Source organism: Numenius arquata, chromosome 12, assembly GCF_964106895.1.
Source record: "Numenius arquata chromosome 12, bNumArq3.hap1.1, whole genome shotgun sequence".
Lineage (NCBI taxonomy): Eukaryota > Metazoa > Chordata > Aves > Charadriiformes > Scolopacidae > Numenius > Numenius arquata.
This window is the reverse complement of record NC_133587.1, coordinates 19,829,673-19,855,000: the sequence shown is the minus strand read 5'-3', so window position 1 is coordinate 19,855,000 and position 25,328 is coordinate 19,829,673. Positions and strand designations below refer to the sequence as shown.

Here is a 25,328-nt window from a genome sequence, read left to right as displayed (position 1 = left end):
GGTACATGGCCACCACTCTGCCCCTCGCACTGACAGGATGTCGCCTCCAGGCACCGGAGCTCTGGCCAGGTGCTCCACCTGGGTCCCTCTCATGCAGCAGCACCCACCAGACAAGCTGGGTACTCACCATGCTTGAAGACACCGATGAGCAGGGATTTATCAGCTTCAGCGTTCCACCAGTCCACTGGGATCTCCACGTAGTCAATGTCTGGCAGCAGCACATCCAGCTCCCTGTGGCAGACAAGGTATGAATGCCCCTCTCCCAGCCTCACTGCACAGTAGAGCGCACTGGGCACTGCTGGGCAGGGGGAGACAGGAGCCATCACACAATGATCTCTTGGGGGAAACCACTTCAAACCTACCAGCCCCAAAAGAAGAGCACGTCTGGTGGGGTGGGCTGCAACGTCCCCTCCGCACAGACTCGTGCTGATGGAGCTGTGCTGGGGAAGGCAGCAGCCTCTGTTCGAGGAAATTAAGCTCAGCATTATCACACTTCTCTCTGAATTACTGAGAGCTGAGTCATTGCAGGCAGGTCAGGAGCTGGCAGGCTGCAGGCTCAGTGGCATCACCAGAGCCTGTCCGCCCCCTCGACTTCAGCGCTGGGAAGGGGCTGCAGGCCACAGCAACAGGGCATGCTCTGCTCTGAGGTCTGGCCCTGGGAACTGGGCACAGTCTCTGTGGACTCCCACTTTGGATTAAAGGCCAGTTCGTCAGGCAGCGTAGGGAGACATTCTCCTGCAGGCTGCAGGGTGTCCTTGAGTGTCCTCACCACCCCCAGGATGGCATCGCAGCCTCAGAGCTGCCTCAACAGGGCTGCCACAGTGGCAGTCCCAGCTCAGGCAGAGCTGCCGTCTAAGGACGAAGTTTTGCCTGAGCAAGACCTGGGGATTTGACTCGCCTGGAGCCATGGTGAGCCTAGATGTGGCTGGGCTGGGTGGCTGTGGCAGTGCTCAAGCGCCACCACCACCTCCCTGAGGAGCATCACAGGGGTTCACTGTGAGGTCCCTACCTGGCAGGGGTCCCCTCGAAGGCTTTGTCCGCAGCCTCCCCCAGCACTTCAGCCTTCAGGTAGTAGAGCATTCGCACCCGCAGCAGAACCCTGTCCCGGGGCAGCAGAGAGGAACGTACGCTAGCACACAGGTGCTCAGATGCCAGCCTAGGACCTGGCCCAGTGACCCTCGCCAGAGCATTTGCAGAGGGATGCTCCGAGGGTCAGCAAGGTCAGGGAAACATGCTCAACACCGTGTTTCCCCACGTGGGAAAACCCACTTTTTCAAAGCAGGACGGGCACCGGCCACGTGCTGTCACACCACAGCGCCCAGCCCTGCGATCTGCTAGGGCCCCATGGCCGAGGTTTGCTGCTCAGGACACGGCTCCCCTCCGAGAGAGGTCCAGCAGCCAGAGCACAGTGATCCTGAGTGGGCTGTGAGCTCTTTGCAGCTCCCTCCCACCTTCCCCATGCTAAAGGCCCTCAGCCTACGGGCTCCCACACTCACTTGTTGCAGTGCTGTTTGAGGTGCTTCTTGTAGCTGTCATCGTGCAGGACGACCTCAGGGTTGCAGGTGGCAAGCCAGTCTGCGTTCTTTATCTCAGGAAGCAGCATCTGGTTCTTCGTCTTCTTCCCCTTCCTGCCTCTGGGCACCGGTGCTGACAAGCCTGTAACAGCAAGTGGCAGCCAGTGAGCACCATGGGCACTGTGGGCCAGGCTGGGAATGGCTGCGAGGCAGCTCCAGTGCTGCAGTGCCAAGGAGGGCAGCAGAGCCAGGGAGCTGCAGGAGGCCAAGCAAAGCTCCTGGCTGCAGTTTGGTGAGCCAGGATGGAAATGCACGGGGTAAACACAAAGCATGGGAGGCTCCGTCTCCAAGAAAAACTTGGGGATCACCACAGAAACCAAATTGCTGTGAGTTCTCAACGCAATGCTGAGCCCAAAGCATAACATGGCCCCTTGATGTATAAAAATATCACACTGAAGCATGGAAGGGACCTTGGTCCTGGGCACAGGTCTCAGAGCCTTACCTAGACACTACAGCCAGCTCTGAACTTCATCCTACAGGGACAACATAGTTATTTGGGACAAGAGTTCAAACAAGAGGGTCCCAAATGATCAAAAGACCAGAAGACAATCCTGATAATCTGACCTGTAAGGGTTGTTTCCTATTCCATGCATCAGGAGGAGGGCTGCGTGGGAACCAGATCACTGCAGGGGACATTTACACTTGGCAAAGATACCAAATGGAAAAGGAACACAGTCCCATCTGGCTGACAAAGATAAAATGAGATCCAGTGGCTGGAGCTGAAAATTGAACACATTTTCAACCTTGAAATAAGATGTGAGTTCACAGCAGAACGTGGAAAAAACTCCTGGTGTGGTCATTATTGTTCAGAGTCTTCCGAGAGGGACGAGCTGCCTCCCTGGGCAGCTGCTTCTGAAACAGGATCCTGCCTATGTGCGCGAAGTGCCTCTGCAGTCCCATCCCATTTGTCTGGTCTCGTGACACCAGGGAAGAGAGAGCATCGCCATGTCCTCAACACCTATATAAAGTTTGCAGCTCCAGCCCAGGTGGCTGCTGAAGGCTGCAGTGGGCACCAGGGCTTCTGTCCCTGGCACTGAATCAGCCCGACGAATTCTGGGCTAATGCTGCTTCCTCAGCAGCTTGGCCTCTTCCAGAACGAAAGGCAGGATGGGGCTGGATCAGTGCAGAGCTCTGAGCTGGGCTGCCCATGCGCTGTGTTCACCCCTCATAGCCACTACGGGACTGAGAAGGAACAGTCCCAGGGTGCACTGGCAAGGGCTGGAGGTCACTGCTGCTTTCAGTGCCTCAGGGAGGCCCAGAGCATGTCTTGCCCGGTCAGCTTTCTGCAAACAGGATTGGTACCTCAGGCTCCTTGGTGAGCCACAGCAGCACCCACCACATGGCTGCTCTGCACTGGAGAGTTCTGCTCTCCACCTCCTGTGGTGAGGCTCGATGGTTTGGTTGCCCCTCTGCAAGACTACACGGAGGTTTCAGAGGTGGGAAAAGCCACTCTGAAGAGCTGATGGAGAAGCTCCTGGTCGCTTCCCTCTGCTAAATATCCAATTTTAGTACTGCTCTTGCACTAAAGCATTCCTGAGCCTCCAATGAAACTGGGTCTTTGTTGTTACTTGGCATTATTTAAAACAAGCCCATTCATATAAGTCAATTTGTTTCTTACTCTTGGCTTTGCTCCCCACAGGTCTCTCGAGTCCAGTCCCAGTGCCGCTCTGGGCAGGGCTGTGTGGGAAGGGCAGGAGGCAGCACTGACAGTGTTAGAGGTGACTGGAGTAACTTAAGGAAGACACTGAAGGACATGTGCTTGGACTTCACACTGTAAAGCCAGTTGGACATTTCCTCATAGAAGGAAATTGTGTTGTTGAGTCTTAAGCACCACGTAAGAGCTCTTAAGAGTAAAAGCTCTTAACAGTAAGGAGCACACTCTCGGGGCTCAGCAACAGCAGCACTCCAGAACAGCCTTCCCCGTGCTCCACCACCTTGAAACACGAGGCCCAGGTTTCAGCTGAGCTCCCTGATGCCAAAAGCAGGATGGAGAGTCCCAGCCACCTCGCTACTCACCTTGTGCCACAGATCACAAGTGCACGACAAGCAGCACACAGCCATGGGGCTCTGACCACCCCGAGGGAGCGCTGTGGCCTCCCCCAGCCCAACCCACTTGTCCCAAAAGCCACAGGACGCAGGCATTGTGCTGCTGGGACAGCGCAGAGTCCTCTGACACAGAATGGGCAGTGACCGTGTGTCCCAGGCCACAACCCACCAGTGGATCCAAGGAGCCAGTACTGACTCTGTCTTCACATCATTAAAGACAAAAGCCACTGCAGCTGCACAGTGCTGTTTGCATGGTGGGCTCTATTTGCTGTGCTGCTCCCACCCCAAGGGACGCCCACACAGAGCAGATGCTGCACTGCAGGCAGGGTAGCGAACCTGCAGTGCCCCAGTGTCTGGGCCAGGGACAGCGGGAGAGCAGGGCTGAGGAAGGCTCTGGAGGGCCCCTCTCTGAAGCTGAGGATACACTGGAAACCTCCACCCAACAGAATGGGTTATTACAAATTGGACATGTGGTGTGATATGTGGACCTCACACACACTGGAAAACAAGTGTATGAGTCCAGTGAGCAGGGAGGGCACAGCCAAACCTGAGATAAAGGGTCCTGCTGGATGGAGTGAGAGAAGGCAGCATCACCTGGGTAGGATTCTGCATTGCAGAGGTCTCGGGACAAACCAACTTTGCATTTCCACCCATCAGGACAGGGACTGCAGACCAGTATGTCTGGGACAAGAACCAGGATGAGAGGAGACACAAGCTGGCGACCCGGGGTGAGATGGCTGCACAGACTGCACTGCCAGCTTCCCTGGCGCAGTCGCAATGCCACATCTGGTGTCTCAGCTGTCATTGTTAGGCCCTTCCAACAGGCACAGCGAGTGTCCCTGCACAACGATCCACACCGTGTCCTGCAATGCCCTGAGGAGCAGCCAGGCACGTCTACGCTCTGACTGAAATAAGTACCCTCACATGTTCATCCAGTCACCAGCAGCCCATGAGCTCACTGCCCAGTGTCTCCCCACACAGGGGAACCCTGACAGTATTCACAGGCCAGAGAAAACTTAGCAGTGCCCACTTGAGAGTAGGATGGTACCTCTGCTCCCACCACAAGGCTCTCTCTGCACCAGCCATGGCACTGAGAAACTGTGAAACAGCCTCTCCCACCCAGCCAGCCCCTGCCACTGACTCTGAGGGTCAGTGTGGAGGTCAATCCCATGGCAGCCACTTTCCCTGTGCAGAGAGTTGCAGTGCTCAAGCACAACCGCTTTCTGGCTGTTTCAGTCAGCTCTGCTCTGAGTTCTGCAGCCTTGGATCCATAGGCAGGCACAGTGGCAGCAGGTACAGGTGCAATGGCAGAGAGAACACGCAATACCTGAGTGATTCTGCAGAGCCTGGTTCTGGCCGTCCTTCGTCGGTGTGATGAGATCCCAGATAAAACTCTTAATCTTCTCATCCCCCTTATAGTGTTTAACGCAATAGACCAGCAAGGCCCGACAAATCATCTCCATGTCCTTCTCATTCAGGTGCCACTTGAACCGCCCATGGGTCAGGATATCTTTCCAGCGTCCCCAGCTGGAACAGCAGGAATACAGACAGAGTAAACACTCCTGTGCAACTAGAGATCTTGCCAGCGCCTCTCTCCAGGAGCTCGCTCAGGGGATGGCCCTACCAGCTCCCCTGGATAGGGGTGTTCTGCCCCCACATTAGAGGAGCAGAGAAGGGGAGAGTTTTTCCCAGGACTGAACAGGGCAGAGGCAGGAACAGACTCTGAAAGCACCGACTGCCAGCTCATACTTTGCCTCCCAAACTCTCCTTCCATCCCAAATGTTTGCTCAGAGACCAGGTCCCACCAGGGAGGTCACTGCTGGAAGGAGGGGATATTGCAAGCAGGATGGACAGAAAGTGGCTGGGGCAGCCAGTGGCCCATGTGCGTGCCGGGGCAGCTGGAGGCTGTGGCTGCTCTCTCTGGGAAGGGGTGAGACTCACCCAAATATGAGCAGGTTCTTCTCCACACGGAAGCATTCAGCCCGCAGGTACCGCCGTGTCTTCTCATTGAAGCGCCGGGAACGGGTGGGTCGCTCATCCGAGTCACTGTCCAGCTCAGAGAATTCCATCAGCTCATCCTCTTCGAAGGAGTTGTAGTGTTTAGTTTGCTTCCGCACCCGGGGTCTGTCGATGACCAGGCTCTCCTAGAGGGACAGCGAGGAGAACATGCTCAAGTAAAGGCAGAAACACCTCCCTTCCATCAGGGCACAGTATGTCCTCTTCTCCACACTGCCACCCTGCTCTGCTCACAGCTCGCCAGCCCTGTGGCTAGTCATCACCTTCCCCTTGGGATACCTGCTCCAAATTACCTGTGTGTGGCTCTGCCTGCACACACGAGAATTCCTGGCCAGCACAAAATTCATCCTGAACAATGGCAGTCTGAAAATCCGGCCCTCTGGGTTCAAACTGCTGACAACCAGCAGCTGATTCAGCTCTGACTCACACTCTTGGCCCTCCCAGCACCGTCTGCGCCCACCACTCTGCTGAATTTCTGTGTCAGCAGGGAGAGGTGGTCTGGAAGAGGAAAGGTAGCTTCCAAAAGGTGCAGAAAGGAGCAACATGAACTTAAATAGCATGTACCTGCCTCCTCTCCTTCCCCCCACCCCGTTGAATGAATCCATGTCATCTAAATTTGTCTGGATTTCAAGCACACTGGACAACACGCACACAGCTTCGCCCATTCTCCCTGCTGGAGCAGTGAGCTCTGCAGAGCTGCAGGACATCCCTCTTGCTGATGCTGCCTTAGCTGGAATTTTGGCAGGGCCCTGGGGCCGCACTGAAGCCAGCTGCAGCGCCCTGCACTTGGTGGAAGAGCAGGAGGAGAGCCCCAGGTTGCAGCTGAGCCCACGAGCTCAGCAGGGCCAGCAGAGAGATGGGACCCCATCTGTCCACTCTTGCCTCCCAACAAGCAGAAACACCAACCCGCCCAGCTCCGTCTCAGCACTCAGCTAGAGAGCTCCTTGCACAGGCAGAGCAGGCAGGGGCTGAGAACAAGGATACTGCACCCGAGAGATGCTCCCCAAAGGCACATGGGGAACCCCCAGCCGCTCTGCTACCAGGCCAGGAGAAGCCAAGCACCAGCTCACCAGAGCTCCAGCTGCCACATTTGCCCACAGCCGCTGCTGGGAAGGAGCCAATTTGCCAGTGAGGGCAAGACTCCAGGAGCATTCATTTAGAGTCTGCAACCACCTCACCCAGACAGGCCATGGTGACAGGCCTGCCAGATCCACTTGGCTTTACTCCTTGTTCCCATCCCTGAAGGCAGGACAGCAGGGGTGCAAACGCTGACAGAGGAAGGAGTGGCACAATCCAAACCTGTCCCCACTTGCTCTATCGGGCCAGGAGAAGCCCTGGGCAGCTCCCTTCATCCCTATTAACATTCAGCTTTTAGAGACTTGTTTCTAGAGCAATGCCTGGATATTGAGCCTGACTCACATGGTCTCAAAACCCCCGAGGCTCCAGTGAACATGGCTAGTATTCAGTTGGATACGGAAAATATCCAACAAGGAGCACGAGGGAGGATTTGACACTAAGAGCAGAGGGAAGTACCAGAGGAGTTACCCAAACCAGAGCTCCTCTCACGACATCCCTTGTGCTGTTGGAGCCAAACCCAGCTGGCCCGTATGACCTTGCTTGCACCCTCCTGCTCAGAGAAGATGAGAAGCTGAGCAAGAGGGAGCATTTGCAGACACCATGCAGGGCTGTGTCCATCCCCTGAGGCACTGAGCCCCTGGCAGCCCATTCCCCAGCCTGCTCTAACCTAAGTTCTGAGACCAAACCAGACCAGGCATCCACACACAGTGATGCTCTGACAAACCCAGTGCCACAGCCACAATATTCAACCTCCCTGCAACCTGCCTTCGTTTGTGACCACAAATGAGGTGGGGAAGCAGCACGGCACCTCACAGCCCTCACAGTATTGGCATGTTCACCATTTCTTCTGCAAAGAGGTGCTGCATTCCAGCCAGCACCCACCGCCTGCTCCAGCCCAGCCAGTACACTGCTCTCACTGCAGCACCCCAGCCCAGTGCTTGCTCAGCAAGGGTCCCTGGTTCCAGGGCTGCCCTCACATCCGCAAAACTGGCGAGAGGCTGGGATCTGAGGGTGCCAGTGTGCCTGGCATAAGCCTCTTGACCAGCAGTGTCTCAGCACCATTACGCCTCTGCAGCTCCTCGAACTCCTGCCATGCTGCTGCTGGAACCCACACGCGAAACATTATGAATAAATCACAACAGAGAAGCATGGTTATTATGGTTATTACCTTGGCATTAAACAGGACCATGTGACACATGACCGCTTCCAGGGACCTGCCTGCTCCAATGTTTCCTGCTCCCCACCAGCCACAACTAATTGCAAGTCCACTTTGCTTCGAGGTCTCTAGATGACTGGACTTGCTGCTGGGTTGAAGGCTCCCTGAACAGGCCCATGGGTGCTGTGGCCCTGCAAAGGGCCTGGAGGGCCACCCAGGGAGAGGAAAGGGAGCCAGGGCCAGCAGGTGCAGTTACATGCAGCACGGCTTCCTCTCTGCCAGCTGCTGGGAGAGCCAGGGTGCCCAGCCAAGCTTCACCCCAACAAACACCACCTCCTTAGTCATCAAGACCTGGGGTGGTGGGAGCTGGGAGGCTGCAGTGAAGCGAATTTGCCTGGCAGCACAAGCTCCAGAGCTCAAAGGGCCGTAGTACACAAACTCATGTCAGCTTGCCAGGCCTCCTCCAGAGCTGCCAGGCCAAACGCTCCCCTCTGCCCAAGGTGCCAGGGTTCATGTGGACATGGGTTTGGGCTGGAAAATGGTTACACAGCTTCCCCCAAGTGTGGGCAGAGCCTTGCTCACCCCAATCCCCACCCACAGCAAGAGCTGTCACTTGAGCCCCTTTGTGCCCTGCCAGGGCACATAGCAACTTGGCCCTGGCATGCCTTGAGCTAACTAATGTCTCTGGGCTTCGTGAGACAGCCAGGGAGCCGGTAGATCAGAGCTGGCTCCTGGAGGGCAGCACGGGACCCTCCTGGTACTGCCCCGTGCCAGAGCCCCAGCCCCAGCTGCCCAGGCTGCCAGCACCCAACCTGTGCTGTGGGGAACTCCGTCACAGCTCCAGTTCACGCACAGGCCATCACACCAGTCTGCTGGGTACACAGACACGCCATTGCACTGGCTGCTTCATCCTCTCCTCCCCTCACATGCTGCCAGCCCCAGCTGTTGCCCCTTTAGCCAGGCTCGGGAGTAGCTGGGAGCACAGGAGCACCCTGAAATACCAGGCAGACATAGCCTAACACGGCTTAAGTAATTGGGGCTTTAGTCAGCGTTCATGAGTCAGTCTTCCCTTATAGTAGTTCCTGATGCCTTACACCTATCCCTTCACAAGCCCAGCGGAAGCACACAGCTCCTGCCTGGAGACCACGCCACACGGTGTCAAATCAGTTGTGGGGCACACGGGCCATGAGCTGGACCCTACCTTTTCATTCTTGGCATCTGTATCGAGCTCTGCTATCTTGGCCCACTTTTGCCAGAAGTTGGGGTCATCTAAGGAAATGTCAGTTCTGTTTCCTGATGCTACGAAGCTGGCCTAGGAGTGAAAGAAGAGGAGTGAACAGGGTGCAACCCAACTTTCAGATGTGTCTTTCCCCATATAGAAATCCCCAACACCTCTGTCTGCAGCACACAGTCTCACTGCCACGGGGTGTTACATGCCAAGTTGACACATGACAGAGGGGTCTTTGTATGCTTAAGGGAGCTGAACCCCTCTGTTCTGCAGTCCTGCCTGACCTGCTGGAAACAAAGCCTGGGTGTGCCACCCACAAGAGAAGGAGGGACAGTTGGCCCTTCGTGTCCCCAGTGGACACCAGCCACGAGTGTGGCACAGAGCTGGCTCTTTGGGCTCTCTCCCATGGGGATATCAGAGCCCCACCATGCACAGCTTCCCACGGCACAGCAGCACCCAGCTTCAGTCACCGTGCAGGCCAGCAGTCAGGTCCCACCACCACCCTGGGGTTCTCCCTTGCAAAGCCAGGTCTCACAGCAGCACAAGAGTGAGGCTGGAGACGGAGATGGGCTGTGCTGCAGGAGGGCTGTGCTGAAGGTACCACAACTTCTTCTCACACCACTGGCAGCCCAGGTCTCCACCTGCCTTCCTCCGGACCAAAAAAAGCTCAGCCCATGAGTAGATCAGCCCAGCTCAGGACTGGATCTCACCTAGGCTTTGACCCTTCCCAAGGAGAGGCCTGATCCTGTCCACAATAGCCCTGGGCAGAGGATCTAGCTCCGAGCATGGCCTGCTGCCATGGCAAGGAGTCTTCAGCCCATCAGAAGAGCAAATCCTCAACCCTGCAGTGCCCCGACTGGGATGCAAGAGCAGCTCTGCATCCATCCACACCCCCAGCTCGGTGACAGCACACCCTGGCACTGCCCAGCACCTGGAGGACAGCCCCTGCTCTGTCTTCTCATCAGCCTGAGCTGGCTTCAGAGGGAAACTGGAAGCTGGCTGAGCCCTCCCAGGCAGCCTCACATCACCCACTCAGGCTGATGGCCCCCTCCTCAGTGCTCTGCTGACCACCAGTGAGACAGGAGACCATGCTGCTGCCATGCCCCAGCAAGGTCTCACTCCTCAGCGCAGCAGGACAGGCAGGAGAGCTTGGCCTCCATGTGGACATGTCTAAGAGACAGGCAGGAGGTCAGCCCACCACTACTGCCCTGCATGTTCCCAGTGTGTCCCCCACCACCCTGGGGGAGTCCCCCTTCCCTCCTGATGGAGCACAGCACACCTTGGCAAAGGTGGAGCCTTTCCCCTCAGATTGGATCGTGATGGTCTGTGTCCTGCGCTGGAGGATCTGATCAATGTCTTCCTCACAGAACTTTGAACCTTCATCCTCCTCGTCCATGAGAGCACCGTAGGCACCCTTCCGCAGAAGGTCCTCCACCTCCATCTTTGAGAGCTGCTGAACCTGCCCAAAACATGGGGGCATCACTCACCTGGTTAGCTGCCCTGGGCACTGCACAGCAGGAGAAGGCTCTTTCCTTTGCCCCAGGAGGGAAGGCAGAGATGCCCCAAGCCAACCCAGACCTCCCGCTACCGCAGCAAAGAGGTTACTTCAAAACACTGCCTGAGGGACTGTCAGGAATTTCAGTCCATGTCACCCAGACACAGCACCACATGTGTCCCCCAGCCCCATGGCAGCGCAGGGACAGCCTGCCAGGCCACACAGCAGCAACATGAGTGTGTGGGACTGGGTTCTCCCTCCCTAGATGCCTGCCCAGGTCTCTGCTCCAACCTGGCAGTGACTTGCAGGGGAAGGAGGAAAGCTCTCCCGCAGTGCCTCCCTCCATGCCCCACTCTGACAGCCCACCTACCCCATTTGTGCTGCCCTTGCGGTTGATGTCCTGCAGCACAGCCTTATCCAGGCCCAGCTTCAGGCTGGCCTTGTCGAACATCTCCCGCTCATAGGAGTTCCTAGTGATGAGGCGATACACTTTCACTGCCTTGCTCTGCCCAATCCGGTGGCAGCGAGCTTGAGCCTGAGAGGGCAGAGAGCACAGCATCAAAAACAGCAAGCCCAGCTGGCCACACCCACCACTCATATCACTCACCCACCTGAGCCACAGTCAGCTTCCACCCACCAGAGCACCCTCATCAATGTGGCAGGGCTCTGCTAGCGGGTGCTGGTTAGCACCAGGCCTGCGCTGCTGTGGAGCAGGAATCGGAGACCCCTGCACCCCTGGGCAAGGACACAGGGCTCAGGCTGGACCCTTGGCTCTCTGCAGATGGGGGGCACCCAACACTTCACCCCCTCCAACACCAGGTATGGACAAAGCGTTGCCTGGTCTGTGGCCCACCTATGCTTTTAGAGACATGATCTACCCCATGACATGTCCCCTCTGCCTGTATTCCTGCCGGCTCTCCCAGCACGCCCAGTACAGCCAGGTGCTGCTTCGCTTCCCTCCCCAGCTGGCACAGGTGACGGGAGCTGTGCTGCAGGACGTCCCAGCAGCCTCTCCTGGCCTGGCCTGTTACCTGGAGGTCGTTCTGTGGGTTCCAGTCTGAATCAAAGATGATGCAGGTGTCGGCAGCGGTCAGGTTGATGCCCAGCCCACCCGCCCGTGTGCACAGGAGAAAGACGAAGCGATCCGAGTCGGGCTTACAGAAGCGGTCGATGGCAGCTTGGCGCAGGTTCCCACGCACCCGCCCATCAATGCGCTCATAGGTGTACCTGCTCCGAGAGGGGAAGAAGCGAGAGCAGGGTCACACCAGGGTCCAAACTGGCTTAGAAATCTTCTTGCCCCTTCCCCCGGGCTGTGTGTAGGCACGCAGGCAGCCAGGACTTACTGGCAGGACCTGTGCACATGTGGAAGCAGTGTACACTGTGGCTGTTCCCAAAAGTTGCTCCTCTTATGATGGCAAAATCACTATCACCCCACGCATGGTGCATGGATATGGGGCTCATGGGAACCACGACCAAGCAAAGGGCCTATTTCCATTTGGTTACTCCTAGGACTAGCCCTGGACAATGCAGAATGGACAGGTCAGAGCTGCCTGGCTTTTGGGTCTCTGCACTCACCAGCAGACCCTTTGGTACTCGGTAACTTGGACCCTTTGGCACATGGGCACAGAATGGCCAAATCCCCACCCTGGGCTGTTTCCACTCTGTATCTACAGAGCAGGATGGAGGTGATGTGGAGGAGCTGTGGTGAATGCTGAAGCCTGTACTAACCGCCTCTGAATGAGATAGTCTTCCAGGATGTCGAGGCAGCGCACCATCTGGGAGAAGATGAGCACCTTGTGTCCACCAGCAATCAGCTTGGGAAGCAGCTTATCAATGAGCACCAGCTTCCCAGCCGCCTGGATCATTGCCTGCAGCTGGAAGTCTTGCGCTTCCGGGCTGTGTGCTTTACGGAAGTCTTCCAGGATCTTCTCTTCCGCCCCTGCCAGGTGAGAAGGGACAAGAGCTCTTGGCGAGGCTGGCAGTGTAGCTGCCCCCAGCCTCCCATCCAGGGTAACAACAACCCACCATGCAAGGAACAGAACCCACACAGTCAATCAGGCCTAGGAAGGTTGGCTAGAGAGCTCCAGAAGCCCCTCCACTCCTGTGACTCTACTCCTTCTTTAGGGCTTGCATGTTGGAGATGGTCCCGTGCCAGAACACCCTCAAACATAGCGAGCCTCACAAGACCCTGAGGTGCCCGCCAGCAATAAGCATCTGAGGGGAGCTGGGCTGCTCATGAGGGCAACAGGGCAGATCACTGCATCCAGTGCTGGGCCTGGATGCACAACCACACCAGCAGCAGACAGCACAAGGGCCTGAGCTGGTTCCCAAGGTGCGTGAGTTCTGCAGGTAGTGACCAGTAAATTTTGCAGTGATATCCATCACCCCACACCTCCTGTGCACAGCCCTCACCATTGATGAGATATGGGTGATTGCAGCACTTTCGCAGCTCCATCATGGTGTTGATGAGGTTGGGCATATTGTGCTGGTTGGCACCCTTGGAGAGGAAGGAGAAGTTCTTCTCCAGGATGGCCCGGTAGTATTTCTTCTGGATATTGGTCAGCTCCACCTCAATGATGGTCTCCTGCTTGGGTGCCAGATTCTTCTCCACATCATCCTTCAGCCGTCGCAGCATCATGGGCTTCAGGATGGACTGCAGCTTCTTCACCTGCCAGAGCAAGTGCAGAGATTCACTGCCCTCCCTGCATGGCAAGCACATGGTGAGAACAGGGGAGGGGCCTGCAACACTATAGCCTCCCCAGGCTGGAAACCCCCCGCAAATGGCCCTGAAGCAACTGCTCTGCTGACAGCCAGGACAACTTCAGGGTTTGGCTTCCCTGAGGCAGGCACCTAAGTGACCAGTCCTGGGCCAGGAACTCCACATGCTTCTGCTGCTGGCAGGCTTAGGTAAATGTATCTGCTGCAGGAGGAGAGCTGAGAGCTTTGAGAGCAGCTGAGATGATGGTTGCTCCATGTGCCTGTGCCTGCTCCCTCAAAATGTCTTTGTACAATCTCCACTTAAGCCAGACATTCAAATGGCAGCGAGACAGACCAGAGGACTACGCTGCTTTCCATGACCCGTGCTCAAGAGGAACTTTGGAGGATGGCTCCCCAGGGGAACCTGACAAGGGCGACTGACACATGCACTTACTCCCCCTATGGTCCTGTTGGTCTCAGGGACAGACCACGTGAGAAAGCTGGGAGAACTGTGCTGCCCAGGCATGCAAGGGGCAGTAGAAAACCAGGTGGGAAGCAGACCACTGCCTTGGCATGGGCTGGTCTCCTCTCTCCAAAGCAGTGCTCCTCTCACAACTTCGCTCCTCCTGGCATGAGGAGTCCTATTTGCTTCCATAAAGCACATGTCTGAGTGCATGCCTGGCTTGGTGACCCTGTGCCTCAGTGGCCTGTGGAAACAGTCACCGAAGTCACCCTTCTAGCTACCTGCTCCTCTGTCTTCAGGTCTCCAAACTCCTCCAGAAAGGCTGTCTCTGAGGGGAACTGCTGTGGCTCCAAGAAATTCAGGAGGCTGAAGAGCTCCTCCACCGAGTTCTGCAGGGGAGTTCCTGTCAGCAGCACCTTGTGCTCCTGGGTACACAAAGAAAACAGGTTGAGGACACAGACCCACTGGCTGGGTCCAAGGGGTCCCAAGAGTGCAATGTTCCTTGTCTTCCAGCCTCAGGAGCACTCTGGGTGACCTGGGGGCACACACTCCCTGAAAGGCTCCCCTGCCCATGGTGCCAGCCCTGACCCAGCCCCTGCCAACACAAGACTCTCTTGTGGCTCCCAGGATGCTCCTGTGGACATGTCCCCATTCAGCTCTGTGCCGCAACAATAGCCAAAACCAAGAATCCCACACTGCTCCCAGGCTTCAGCCCCATCCTGGCACAAGACCTTCAGACAGGGCTTTGCTGGCATCAGACGGGGACACTGACAGAGCCCAAGCCTCTGTGCACCTGAGGACAGGATGTCCCTCTTCAGGGCTCAGGTAGAACAAGAGGGAACACGGCTCAGAGCCATGTGATACCAAAGGGCATCATGGACCTGCTGTTAAGGCCAGCGTGAGCAGGGTGCTCCAGGGGCATGTATGACTGTGTCAAATGTGCACTGGGAACAAGGGGGAGATGTTATTAGAGGTTCGCCATGTAGGTACATGCGCAATAAAAGGAGACAGGGGTCCAGACAACCCCCTGCAAGACCTGGGAGTGCGAGGAGCAGATGACCCCTCAAGGAGAATGCACTCCCTGTGCTGGCCCCATGGGCTCTGGCTGCAGGCACCACCAGGTGCTGCCTCCCGGGGCGTACTAGCCACTCTGTCCCAGTGCCAGACACTCAGGCACTTGCTCACTGCTCAGGCTAATCCTCCTGCCCAAACTAATGCAGGGAAGGTCCCCAGGAGTCACCAGTTACAAAAGAACAGCAATTGTAAGGTGGGAGGCTCCGACAGGACTTGTACAAAGGAGGGTGATGGTTACGAAGGGGGGCCAGCAGCAATCCCACTTTGCCTCAGGCTGCTCACAACCTAGCATGGACCCACACAACACACAAGGTCATGGGGAAACAGCAGGGTCTTTGGAAACTGGAGTCATAAATATTAATTTTCAGAGGCCTGGCCCAGCTACAGGTGAGTGTGACGGAAGCTGGGCAGGGCTGGGAGATCCAATAGGCCTGATAGCCCAGCAAAAAGCAGTGCTGCCTTTCCCAGGGCTGGAAAGGAGCTGTACAACCAAATTCCTTTCTCAGAGCAGCTCACTGATGCCTTTTTCACCACCCACAGTCCTGCACCTCCATCCCTGGCACACACCCAGGGTACAGGGCACACCACTGCTAGAGGATGCTGTGTACTGCTGGTTAGCAACTGCCTCACGTGCTGCAGCAGCCGCCGCTGCGCTGCAAGGCCAGGCAGTGCTCTGCCAGGGAGCGCACACAGAAGGGAAGGCATGGGAGGACTTGGCCTGCTCTGGGTTAATTCCCCTTCAGCAAAAAGGAGTTTGTGATGGCTGCACGGCACCAGTGCCCCATCCATCAAAGCATCAAAGGCCCCCCCGTCACTGCCACTGCAACCTGATGGGTCCTGGATGGTTTTCGCTCTGACAGGGAGCTCTCAGCCCTGGCATTGGGCCTGAGCAGCTGGCAGTGGCATCTGACTGCTAGGCATGCTGCCTCTGGCCCACCCTGCTCTCACGTGAACCTGGGCAGGACGTGCTCACCAGGGCCATGAGCTTCAGCCCCTCCAGGAGTTTGCAGTTTCTGTTCTTCAGGCGGTGTGCCTCGTCAATGACCACGCAGCGCCACTGGATCTTCTTCAGCTCTGGGCAGTCAGCAAGGATCATCTCAAAGGTGGTGATAACCACCTGGAACTTGAAGATCCCAGGGAGAGGGTTACCCTAGGAAGACATAAACCATACGCAGCGCTTGACTCCTGCAGGGCAGCAGGACACTGTGAGACATCCTGTCAATGTATCAGTGTTAGCGTATGGCTTCTAGCTGGGATTTCCTCAGGTTCATCTCTCTCAAGCAGTGGGCAGGTTCCTGCAAGCCTCCTTGGTGGCTGCAGGCTGCATGTCTCCAAACCAGACGCTGCTCCAGGGCAGACAAACAGGCCTGGACAAGAACTGCAGCTGGGGCTCTACTGCATTTTCCCCTTTCTGCGTGAGTTGGGCCTGTTCTTCACTCATACACAGTGCACGCTAAGCCCATGACACCAAAGGGGTCTTAAAAGATCACCTTTCCCTCTCCAGATGAACCACAAGCTCCACAAGCAGCTCAGTGCTTCCCAAGTAAAGGAAGCCAGGGCAGAGGGCCACATCCTGGGAGTGTTGTGTGTGTCAATCACCTGTGTGTCCCTGTACACCATCTCGTACTGCTGGATCATCTGCCGGCTGATCTGGCTGCCATGGTACACGATGGCGTTCATCTCTGTCCAGGTACGGAACTCCCTCTCCCAGTTGGTGATGGTGGAGAGAGGTGCGATGATGAGGAAGGGGCCATGGATGCCCATCAGGAATATTTCTGACAGGAAGGTGATTGACTGGATTGTCTTTCCCAGGCCCATCTCGTCAGCCAGGATGCAGTTCTTCCTGCGGAGATGGACACGGGCAGGTGAATACGGCTCTCAGAGGCAGGAACCACTCTGTCACCAACTCCTCGATGGGATGTCAGGCACATTACCTCCACCCACACCTCTCTGACCCTGCACATTGGTACAGTGGCTCAAACAGGTTTGGGTAAGCCAAGCCATCCAACGTCTTGCAAGACGATGGACTCAAAATTAGTGTGAAAGATACCATCCTTTGGGTGCACACTAGCCAGTGAAGATGCATCCGATGGCCTGCTGCAGCTGAGAACATGCTCCTGCACTCCTGCTACAGGAATGGGCCAATACCAAAAATCAGGTGTATGTTAGACTGACAGCTAAGCCCTACTATCTCCAAGACTCATTTACCAGGGAGAAACATTCCTAAAGACTCAGTTGCAAAGCTAAACCAAACACAGTTTTTCTGGCAGCTGCCTGCCAGCTCCACCACTGGAAGGTCTCAGCAGCTGCTCTGTCAAGCCCTTTTTTGTCAGCTCTACTCCCCAGTTCCGCTGCTCCCGTGACCACGCACACCAGAGCCCCACTCTCAGCAGGACTCCTCCTGGGAGCCCAGGGCTTCAGCCCCTCCTCACCTGTTATACCAGTTAAAGAGCAGCCAGTTCATTCCCTCCAGCTGATACTCCCGCAGCTGGTTGCTGTTCTTATACTCCCGGGACTTCTCCAATTTCTGCCAGGACTCAGATGCCGGACGCTCCTAGGAGGCGAGAGCAGGAGCAAGGTCCACGGAGAGCAAGAGGCTAACACTCAGTGAGGCCAGACCCCACTTCTGGGGCTGCACATCAGGACAACACTTCAGAACAGTCATTGACAGCTGATTCACAGCAAGGTCTTGGCCTCTGGATCCCACCCTCGGATCCTACTAACTAACCCATCCGGAGGGGAGGACCTCTGGACCTCTGCACTGCAGCAGCAGGTACAAGAAGGTCAGCACTGCTGGACCTTGGCAAGACAAAGACAGTCCCTGCCTGTCCACAGCAGCGAGCTGCCAGCCAGGTACGTTACCTCTGGGTACGTTACCATGTGCTTGATTTCTGGAGGGATTTGGAGGGCTTCAAACTCTTTAATTTTCCCTGGGTCGACATCCTCCTCCAGCTCCCAGGTGCTCTCCTCATAGGGCAGCGAGCACCACTTCACCAGGTAGTGAGTCACCTCCTGCAGCACAGAGACACAGGCTCAGAGACACCGGGGGGCTCACAGCCACCCAGCCCCAGCACAAGGGCACAGATTGCCACTGAAAGTGAGTCATGGGCCTGGTCAGTGGCCCTCCACCCACCCCTGTGCCAAGGGGTCCCTGGGGACAGGGTTCAGGCTGCACAAGGCTGGGAAGGCCTCAGGGTGCTCGGAGATGACACGCGATGAACATTGTGGGTCTGGACCTCCTGACAAGCCTCCCTCCTCCCCTCCCTCCGTGGGGTGAGCAAGCAACGCAGCCACTCACCTCCCCAGTGTCAGGGTCCTTCGTGTGAGCCACCTCCAGAATACGATCTACCTCCACATAGTCCGGGTTGAACAAATCCTCATCAGGCTGCAACAGCAAAAGGTAAAAAGAGAGGTAAGCTTAAGGTGATTCCAGGGTTAAACAGATGGTGGGCACGAGTTAACAGCTGCAGGACATCTGTCCCCAAGATGCTGCTAACTGTGTGCAGCACACCAAGTGCCCTGGACACAGGTACGTGACATCTGTCTCTGGGAAGGGAGGACGCAGGAGCCAAGCAGAAGGCAAAGCTCTTGCTTTAGAGCAGCCGTGGGCTCCATGCTGCCCTTGCTGGGAGGCAGGAATGTTCTCTCCAGCCCATCTGGCCCCCAGGCACAAAGCCCTGAGCTGTATGCTCCAGCTTACGTGCAGCACCCGGAGCTGTGACTGCCACAGCATTAGAGCCACACGCAGCACTGGATGAACTCCACTCCTCTGCAAGGGATGATACCTTGTTCTCTGTCTCTGCCTCTCTCTGTCCCCACCTTCAGCTCAGCAGTCACCAGCAGTAACCTCTCATGAGGCAAGGGCTCATCCTCCTGCCAGGAACACCTGGGGAGGAGTGGGCTTTGGACTAGCAGCAGTCCTCGGAAAGACATACTGTCTAGGGCTTGGGAAGGAGAAAAAACAGGCTTCTGCGTTCACAGCTCCCCAAGCCCCAGTTAGTCACTGGAAAGAGCATTTGCTCCTTGCTAAATTGTTAGTGGTACAGTGCGTTCCAACACATGCTTTTTCTTTGCATCCTGGGAAAGATCTCAAACAGACTTGGGAGTGAGAAATTTGATGCACACCCCCAGCTTTCCAACTGCATCCATGGAGAAATTTTCATAGCCTACTGGCCTGATTTACACTTGAAAAGGGCAGTTTGAGGAGATCCAAAACTATCTCCAGAGCAGCAAGATAAATTATAGAATACCTTTCATATTAAACAAGATTAATCTGCTTATAGAGCAGAGCAGACACGACCTGCCCTATGCCCAAGCAGAGATGCTCTCTTCCATAGCATCTCTGTTCCACCATGAAAGCTCCACCTCCAGCACTGCATGCTGCCCTCCCTCCCATTGAGCAACGCTTCCAGGGTTGGCAGTGCCTAGCATGTGGCATTTGTCACCCTCCCCGTACCTCTGCCAGTGACACCACGGGTGTTCAGGGCACTGTCACAGCCCCTTGGCTCCAGCATCCCCACCACACAACCTCTTGTGCCATGTCTTGGTTCAAAGCAGCCTGGAAGCTCCAGGTGCCATGCTGCTGTCTGGGCATTGCCACCGTATCAGCAAGGGGCCACAGGGAGGGCTCTGGGCAGCATCCTGGCGTCGCTGAGCTATAGCAGAGCTCAGGCAGGGCAGGCACAGCTGCAAAGTGAGCCCTGCCTACCCACTCCCAGACCTGAATCAAAATTCAGGAGATGGTCTCACCTGGTCTCTGCCAGGGGCAGCACTCAGCTCTTGGTCTGCTCAGCCACCACACTGAGCCCAGGTGTGCTGGGGTCAGGCACAGCTGCTTGCTGTGCTCAGCTCTCACCTCTGTAAAAATATGCTTCATCTGAGCCTGCTTGTTCCGGAAGCGCTTTATCTTCTGGGAGATCCTGGGGTCCTTCTCCAGCTCTTCCAGAGTTGCCCACTTACAGTGGAGGTAGGAGCTGCAGAAGAAAAAAAATACAACAAAACGTGACCAAAGAGGCCTTTGGGCCTATTTCCATCCACCATGCAGACCAGCAGGGACCTCCCAGTGACCCAGAGAACGCCTATGGCTCGCCATGTGAAACCCCAAACTGGAGGAAGCCATTGCCCTTGTCCAGGCCAACACTGAGCACTGTGGCTGCAGCAGCCTTCCTGCTTCCCACTGCCAGGGTTGGCTCAGGAGGATGGAGGCAGTGAGACATGGATACAGGGGCTGCAGCTGGAGGTTGGGACAGAGGTGGGAGCACACAGCCCTCTCCTGTGTGCACAGGGCCCGCTGCTGCAACACAGAGCACCACAACGCCACACATACAAGTTCCTGTACTTGACGTAGAACTCCTCCATCTCGAACGCCAGGCCTCCGGGATGAGCCTGAAACCAAAGGAAGGAGAATTAGAGACAAGTCAGAGCCTGTGCAGAAACTGGGGGGCATCCTCTGTGTCCTGGGTGCAGACAGGCGTCCCCTGCCCGGCCACAGGCTCCAGGCAGGCTGAGCCCCACAGATGGCAAGGATGGCCAGGCACTCGCCATGCTACCTGCCCCGGAGGCTCAATGGCACTGGGGAAGGTGGTGTAAGACCACCCTTGAGCACAGGGGACTCAAACACTTCCTGGGCATCAGCCCAGGCCTGACTCCTCTCCAGAGGCCTTCTGGCACCCAGGCAGGAGAGGCACCACACTGATCCCCAACCCAGAAAGGTGCCCGTTCAGGAATACCCCAGCAGCACCCTGCGAATAGTGAGTGCAAGGAATGGCACAGCAGCATTGACTGCTGCTACATCTCATGTCTCTGCTGCACAAGGCAGTCAGGTTCTGTCTCTCCTCTGCCCAGGGACCTCCAGCCCCATGGACATCTTTGCCACTCACCTCCTTCTGCACTATCCTGGAGGCAAGGATCTTCTCAATGATATTGGCATCATCCTCGGGAGGCTCCTGGAAACAGGAGAGCAGAGGGCTGTTTTCCTGGCTCATTGTGTGGCTTGGTTTCTAGCATCCTCCCCGCCCAGAACGGCCGCTTGCTCCTCTCCAGCCCACCAGCCCGGCAGGAGCTGCGCTTGGGGAACCCTTGCTGGGTGCCAGGGTGCAGGTGCTGCCAGGTCAGCTACACTTGCCCTCCGCCTGTGCTCCCTGGGCCAGCAAGGCCACAGCACTGTCGTATTTAGCTGTGTGGGTTCTTCCAGCTAGATCAGGGCAGCCAGAGAGGCTGCGAAGTCTCTCAGAGAAGAGGAAGGAGCTTGGGTGCTTCTGCCCTGACTCAAGGAAGGGAAGATACCACAACGCGCACATCCCCTGCTCCCAGCAGCTCTCCACGCCAGACCTCTGACTTGCCTTAGCACTTATATGACCCTATAGTGCTGGATGGCCCCAAGGGCCCCAGTAGAGCAGGGTTGCTGCAGGCATCCTCCATTGCTGCCGCCTGCCCATGGCCACATGACACAGGCAATAGCACTTCAGCCCCACCACCATCCATGCAGCTCTTCCCAGCAGGCTCAAAGTGCTGCCTCCTTCCCTCCACAGGCTTCAACTCTGCCATTAGAAAATACCCCATGAGGCCGCAGAGACTTTCTGCTGGCTACCCACAGGCTCCCACTCCCTCACACTCAGCACACGAGCTGTGCTGGAGGTGGCCCTAACACTGCCCTGCTTCCAGCTCCAAGACAGCAGGCACAGGGCAAGCGGGGAGGTTGAGGCTCTCCCGAACGTGTGCTGTAGCAGGACCAGCCCCGCTGAACAACACCACGGGACAAGAAAGCCAGGCTTGTGCCTGTCTGTGCTGTAGCAGAAGAGGCATGGAAAAATTAGGGGAGAGGACAGACAGAAAAAATGTGGAGCTTGCTTAAGCATTAGAAATTACAGTTTTGCCCTGGCTGGGAGATGGTACAGCAGCAGGAGGAAGAGTGAAGTGCAGAGCAGAAAGGAGGAGGACTCTGTTCATCTTCAGACAGAGGTAGCCTGGTCCAAGGCAAAGCAGCTCTTAGATGTCCCTCTGCAGACTAGAAAGATCCTCCCGAGAAAGGCACAGGGCAGGCTGGGGAGGGACAGACAGCTGGGGCATCCCACACCACTCACCCAAAAGGGTCTGGGAAAACCAAGGCAGTGCCCAGGGCTGCAGCAACCACTCTGTGCCTCAGCATCCCCCTGCAGTGTGGGGCAGGATGCTGGACCCAGCACCGCAACACAGTGAGCAGGGTAAACAGCAGCTCTGTCTGGGCCCCTCAGCTACAGTCCCATGGCCCAGAGCGGGGTTTCTGCCCTATTTCGGGAGCTCTGGCCCATGCCAGGGTAATACAGCCAAGGGAAGCACACAGAGATGCTGCAACCACTGTGCAGTGCCCACTTCTCCACACCCGGGCATCCACCATGGCGCTGCTGTGCTCCAAAATGTTCACACAAATGCCGGCCACAAAGATTTTGTGTGAACAAGCCCAGAGGCACAGTGCTTCCATCACAGCCACCTCCAGTGCCCCGTGGCTGGGAGCTCCCACGCTGACCAGCTGGCTTACACAGGTCAGTGGCTCATCACAGGCAGACCGCAGGCTGCTGGAGAAGCCCTGCACCACCTCAGAGAGCTGCTGAGGAACATGGCCAGGATTCAGGAGGGAAAGCTGCAAGTCCAGGCCATGGGGAGAGCAGCCCTGAGGCCTCAGCACTCCTATCTTGCCCTGCTGGGTCAGTGTCAACCCTGGGAACAGCCATGGCCAAGCCTGCTAGCAGGAGCCCAGAGCAGCCACTCAGCAGAAAGCCTTGCTGCCGCCAGACACCAGCCTTAATAATTCATCTGAAGCAGGACAAATTGAGGTGGAAGTTCAGGAGAGCAGGGCAGCAGCATGGACACATGCCAAAGGCAACCCATTCCCACCTGCTGTTTTGAAAATCTCACTTGGAGAGATCACTGCCAGGAGCCCAGCTGAGACACGCCCCAGGCAGCAGCTGAAGCAGCACCAGCAGCACCTCCCGTGGGTGTGGGGCAGCCTCCATGCGAGGCAGGGAGCATCAGGCCAGGTCTTATTTACTGGCTTAATAACAGAACTGACTAATACCTACACCAAAGCCTTGTGAAGAAGGGACTAGAGAGGGACATGAGAACACTGTGAAAACAATTAGTGACCATTATTAATATCTGGCAGCTTTGTTAGCGACCAGAGAGAGGGAATGAGCTGCAGGATCCAACACACAGACCTGGAGATGCCAGCACCTACCAGGAGCCAGTGATGAACCTGTGGGCAGAGGAGACAGGGCAGTGAGGCCTAAAATGCAGTGACACTGGCTGGTCCCTGCCACGCTGCCCAGATCATGACCACATTGCCTGGCAGATCAGCTTGGCTGGCAGGCGTCAGATTGGGCATCTCTGCACTCTGAGGCACTGATGGAGAGCAGCAATGTGGGCAGAAAACGATCACCTGGCACCTACAAAGCCCTCGGCTGGCAGAGCCAAAATAACAGACTAACCTCATGGACAGGAGCTACTGAGACAGGAGCCAAAGGTGGAGATGGGCAATGGGTGGGTCATGTCTTCAGGGAGATGTCCAGCTACATGTTCCAGAAACCTTAGTCTCCAAGCAGCAGGGTGACAGTTGGACCTGCACACATCTTGTCCATCCTTTTGTGCACTCACAGTCCCTGCAAAGCCAGCCTGCACCCTCCTAGACAAGCACACTCTCACCCCATCCTTGTGCTGAGATCCTCCACTTCCTTGAACCTTGGCACTGACACCCTTGAGGCACCCTGTGGGAGGCAGGAGGCCCTGTCACCCCATCCCACATCCAGCCCTACCTCTGCCTGCCATGCCAGAGTAGAGGCGGAGAGCGCAGAGGTTCGCCCAGCTCCCAGCACGGCTATTGTCTCGCCATCATCATCCACCACCTTGAAATCCAGGTCCTCATTGTACTTCCTCCTCTTCACTTGCCGTCCTGAGCGGCGTTTCTGTGTATGGGATAAAAAAAGCAGTCATGGGGAAGACAGGCAGACCAAGTACCTCCTCCCGGCTTGAGCAGAGGAGGGAAAGCCACAGGGCTGCCTGATCTTCGCCCCACTCCCTGACCCAGGGGGATGGAGGTGATGGGAAGAATAGACATCCCTTGGCGGTAAACCCATCACTGCAGTGCCGAGGTCTCCATCAATGTCTGACCCACACAGCACCATCAGCCCCCGAGACCTGAAGCAGCAGAGCCCTGCAGAGACACACGCAGCTCCCCAGCCCTGCAGGGCCAATCTGCATCCCCGTGCTGTGCTGGGAATGCAGAGCTGCCAGGAACCAAGGAGGAGAGGGAAACTCAAGGCTCAGGGATGGGAAGCACCCCAGCCAGCAGCATGTGCCCAACCCAGGGCCACAAGCTGACTTTAAGCAGTGTGGCTGGTAGACCCCGGGGCCACGTTTTACCAGCCACACTGCTGAAAGAGCGCTCTGATCACTGTGCCCCAGGGCCCAGCTCTTCTCCCACTCAGAGACAGCTGGGATTTCCCCCACCAGCAGCCAGCCAAGGGTTTTGGACATACCTGGCTGTCAGCTGACTCTGCAGACTCCTCTGGGCTCTGCACAGATGGGCTCAGGAGATCCTGATCCAAATCCAAACTGTCCACTGGCATCTCATTTTTCCTCTTCCCTTTCTTCTTCTTCTCCACAGGGGTGTCCTTACTGCCAAGACAGACTGACAGTTATATCTTGTCCTTGGGATCCCAGGGGAGAGCCAGCAGGCACCCACACAGGGCTCTGCTCCCACTGGATCACCCAGAAGCTGCTCAAGGCTCCTGGAGCCTCCCCCAGCATTGGGGATCCCCAGCTGGTGATGCTTATTAATCACCATCAAGTGTTTCTCCATCCAATTCCAGTACACTGGGATGAACGGGTCCACCTGCCCCACACTGGTGTGGGGCAGAAAGGGACTGGGGGCTCCCACCAGCCAGGGGAACAGGGGCTGTAGGAGCTGGGGTTCAGCTCATGGTCAGCCCTCCGTGCTCCTTCGGCATGGGGAGCCTGGATGCGTGAGGTCAGGATGCTCAGGATCGTGGCTCAGGCATGGCAATGAGCTGGGAGGAACCAGGCCAGCCTCTCTCCTCCATGCAGGGTGACCATGAAGTCTCTGCAGTGAAGGCAGGTCCTGCACCAGAGCGCGGCAGCCTCTGCCCCAGCTGGGAGACCGAGACAGGGACACATGTCCAGCGCAGATGCAAGGAGCATCTCCCCATCACCAGCCCCAGCAGGAAATGAGGTGCCTGCTCTGAGCACTGGCCATCCTGCCAGCCACCTTTCGTGTGTGCTGCAGAGTGCTGCCAGACCCCAGCAGACCTTTACACCAGCGTTGAGACAGAAGCTGTTCCAGCTCGTGGTTTGTCTTCCCTGAGCCACAGCACCAAGTCCCCTCCCGAGATGGCAGCTAAGCAGACACTGGCCTGTGCCTTCAGCCAGAGGGAGTTAAGCCCCGTGATTGCCATGAACACGGGTAGAATGCAGGTCCCAGACTCTCACCAGTGCAATAGCGCATGACGGCA

The 25,328-nt window shown here is 56.7% G+C and overlaps 1 protein-coding gene across 1 annotated transcript in view; it reads right to left on the bottom strand.

The window, feature by feature from the left end:
• The window catches only part of CHD6 (chromodomain helicase DNA binding protein 6), a 53,729-nt gene that overhangs the window by 12,824 nt on the left and 15,577 nt on the right, over positions 1–25,328 (bottom strand). The window contains exons 3-24 of the mRNA XM_074157611.1: positions 24,336–24,474; positions 23,613–23,762; positions 20,706–20,771; positions 20,153–20,211; positions 19,682–19,799; positions 18,125–18,211; positions 17,689–17,838; positions 17,259–17,380; positions 16,426–16,669; positions 15,800–15,976; positions 14,034–14,177; positions 13,005–13,260; positions 12,321–12,531; positions 11,624–11,819; positions 10,963–11,127; positions 10,377–10,556; positions 9,071–9,181; positions 5,562–5,764; positions 4,948–5,147; positions 1,497–1,656; positions 1,010–1,099; positions 128–231 (exon numbers count right to left, since the gene is read on the bottom strand). Of these exons, the coding sequence (XP_074013712.1) occupies positions 128–231; positions 1,010–1,099; positions 1,497–1,656; positions 4,948–5,147; positions 5,562–5,764; positions 9,071–9,181; positions 10,377–10,556; positions 10,963–11,127; positions 11,624–11,819; positions 12,321–12,531; positions 13,005–13,260; positions 14,034–14,177; positions 15,800–15,976; positions 16,426–16,669; positions 17,259–17,380; positions 17,689–17,838; positions 18,125–18,211; positions 19,682–19,799; positions 20,153–20,211; positions 20,706–20,771; positions 23,613–23,762; positions 24,336–24,474 (3,332 nt within the window). The remainder of the gene's footprint in view (positions 1–127; positions 232–1,009; positions 1,100–1,496; positions 1,657–4,947; positions 5,148–5,561; positions 5,765–9,070; positions 9,182–10,376; positions 10,557–10,962; positions 11,128–11,623; positions 11,820–12,320; positions 12,532–13,004; positions 13,261–14,033; positions 14,178–15,799; positions 15,977–16,425; positions 16,670–17,258; positions 17,381–17,688; positions 17,839–18,124; positions 18,212–19,681; positions 19,800–20,152; positions 20,212–20,705; positions 20,772–23,612; positions 23,763–24,335; positions 24,475–25,328) is intronic.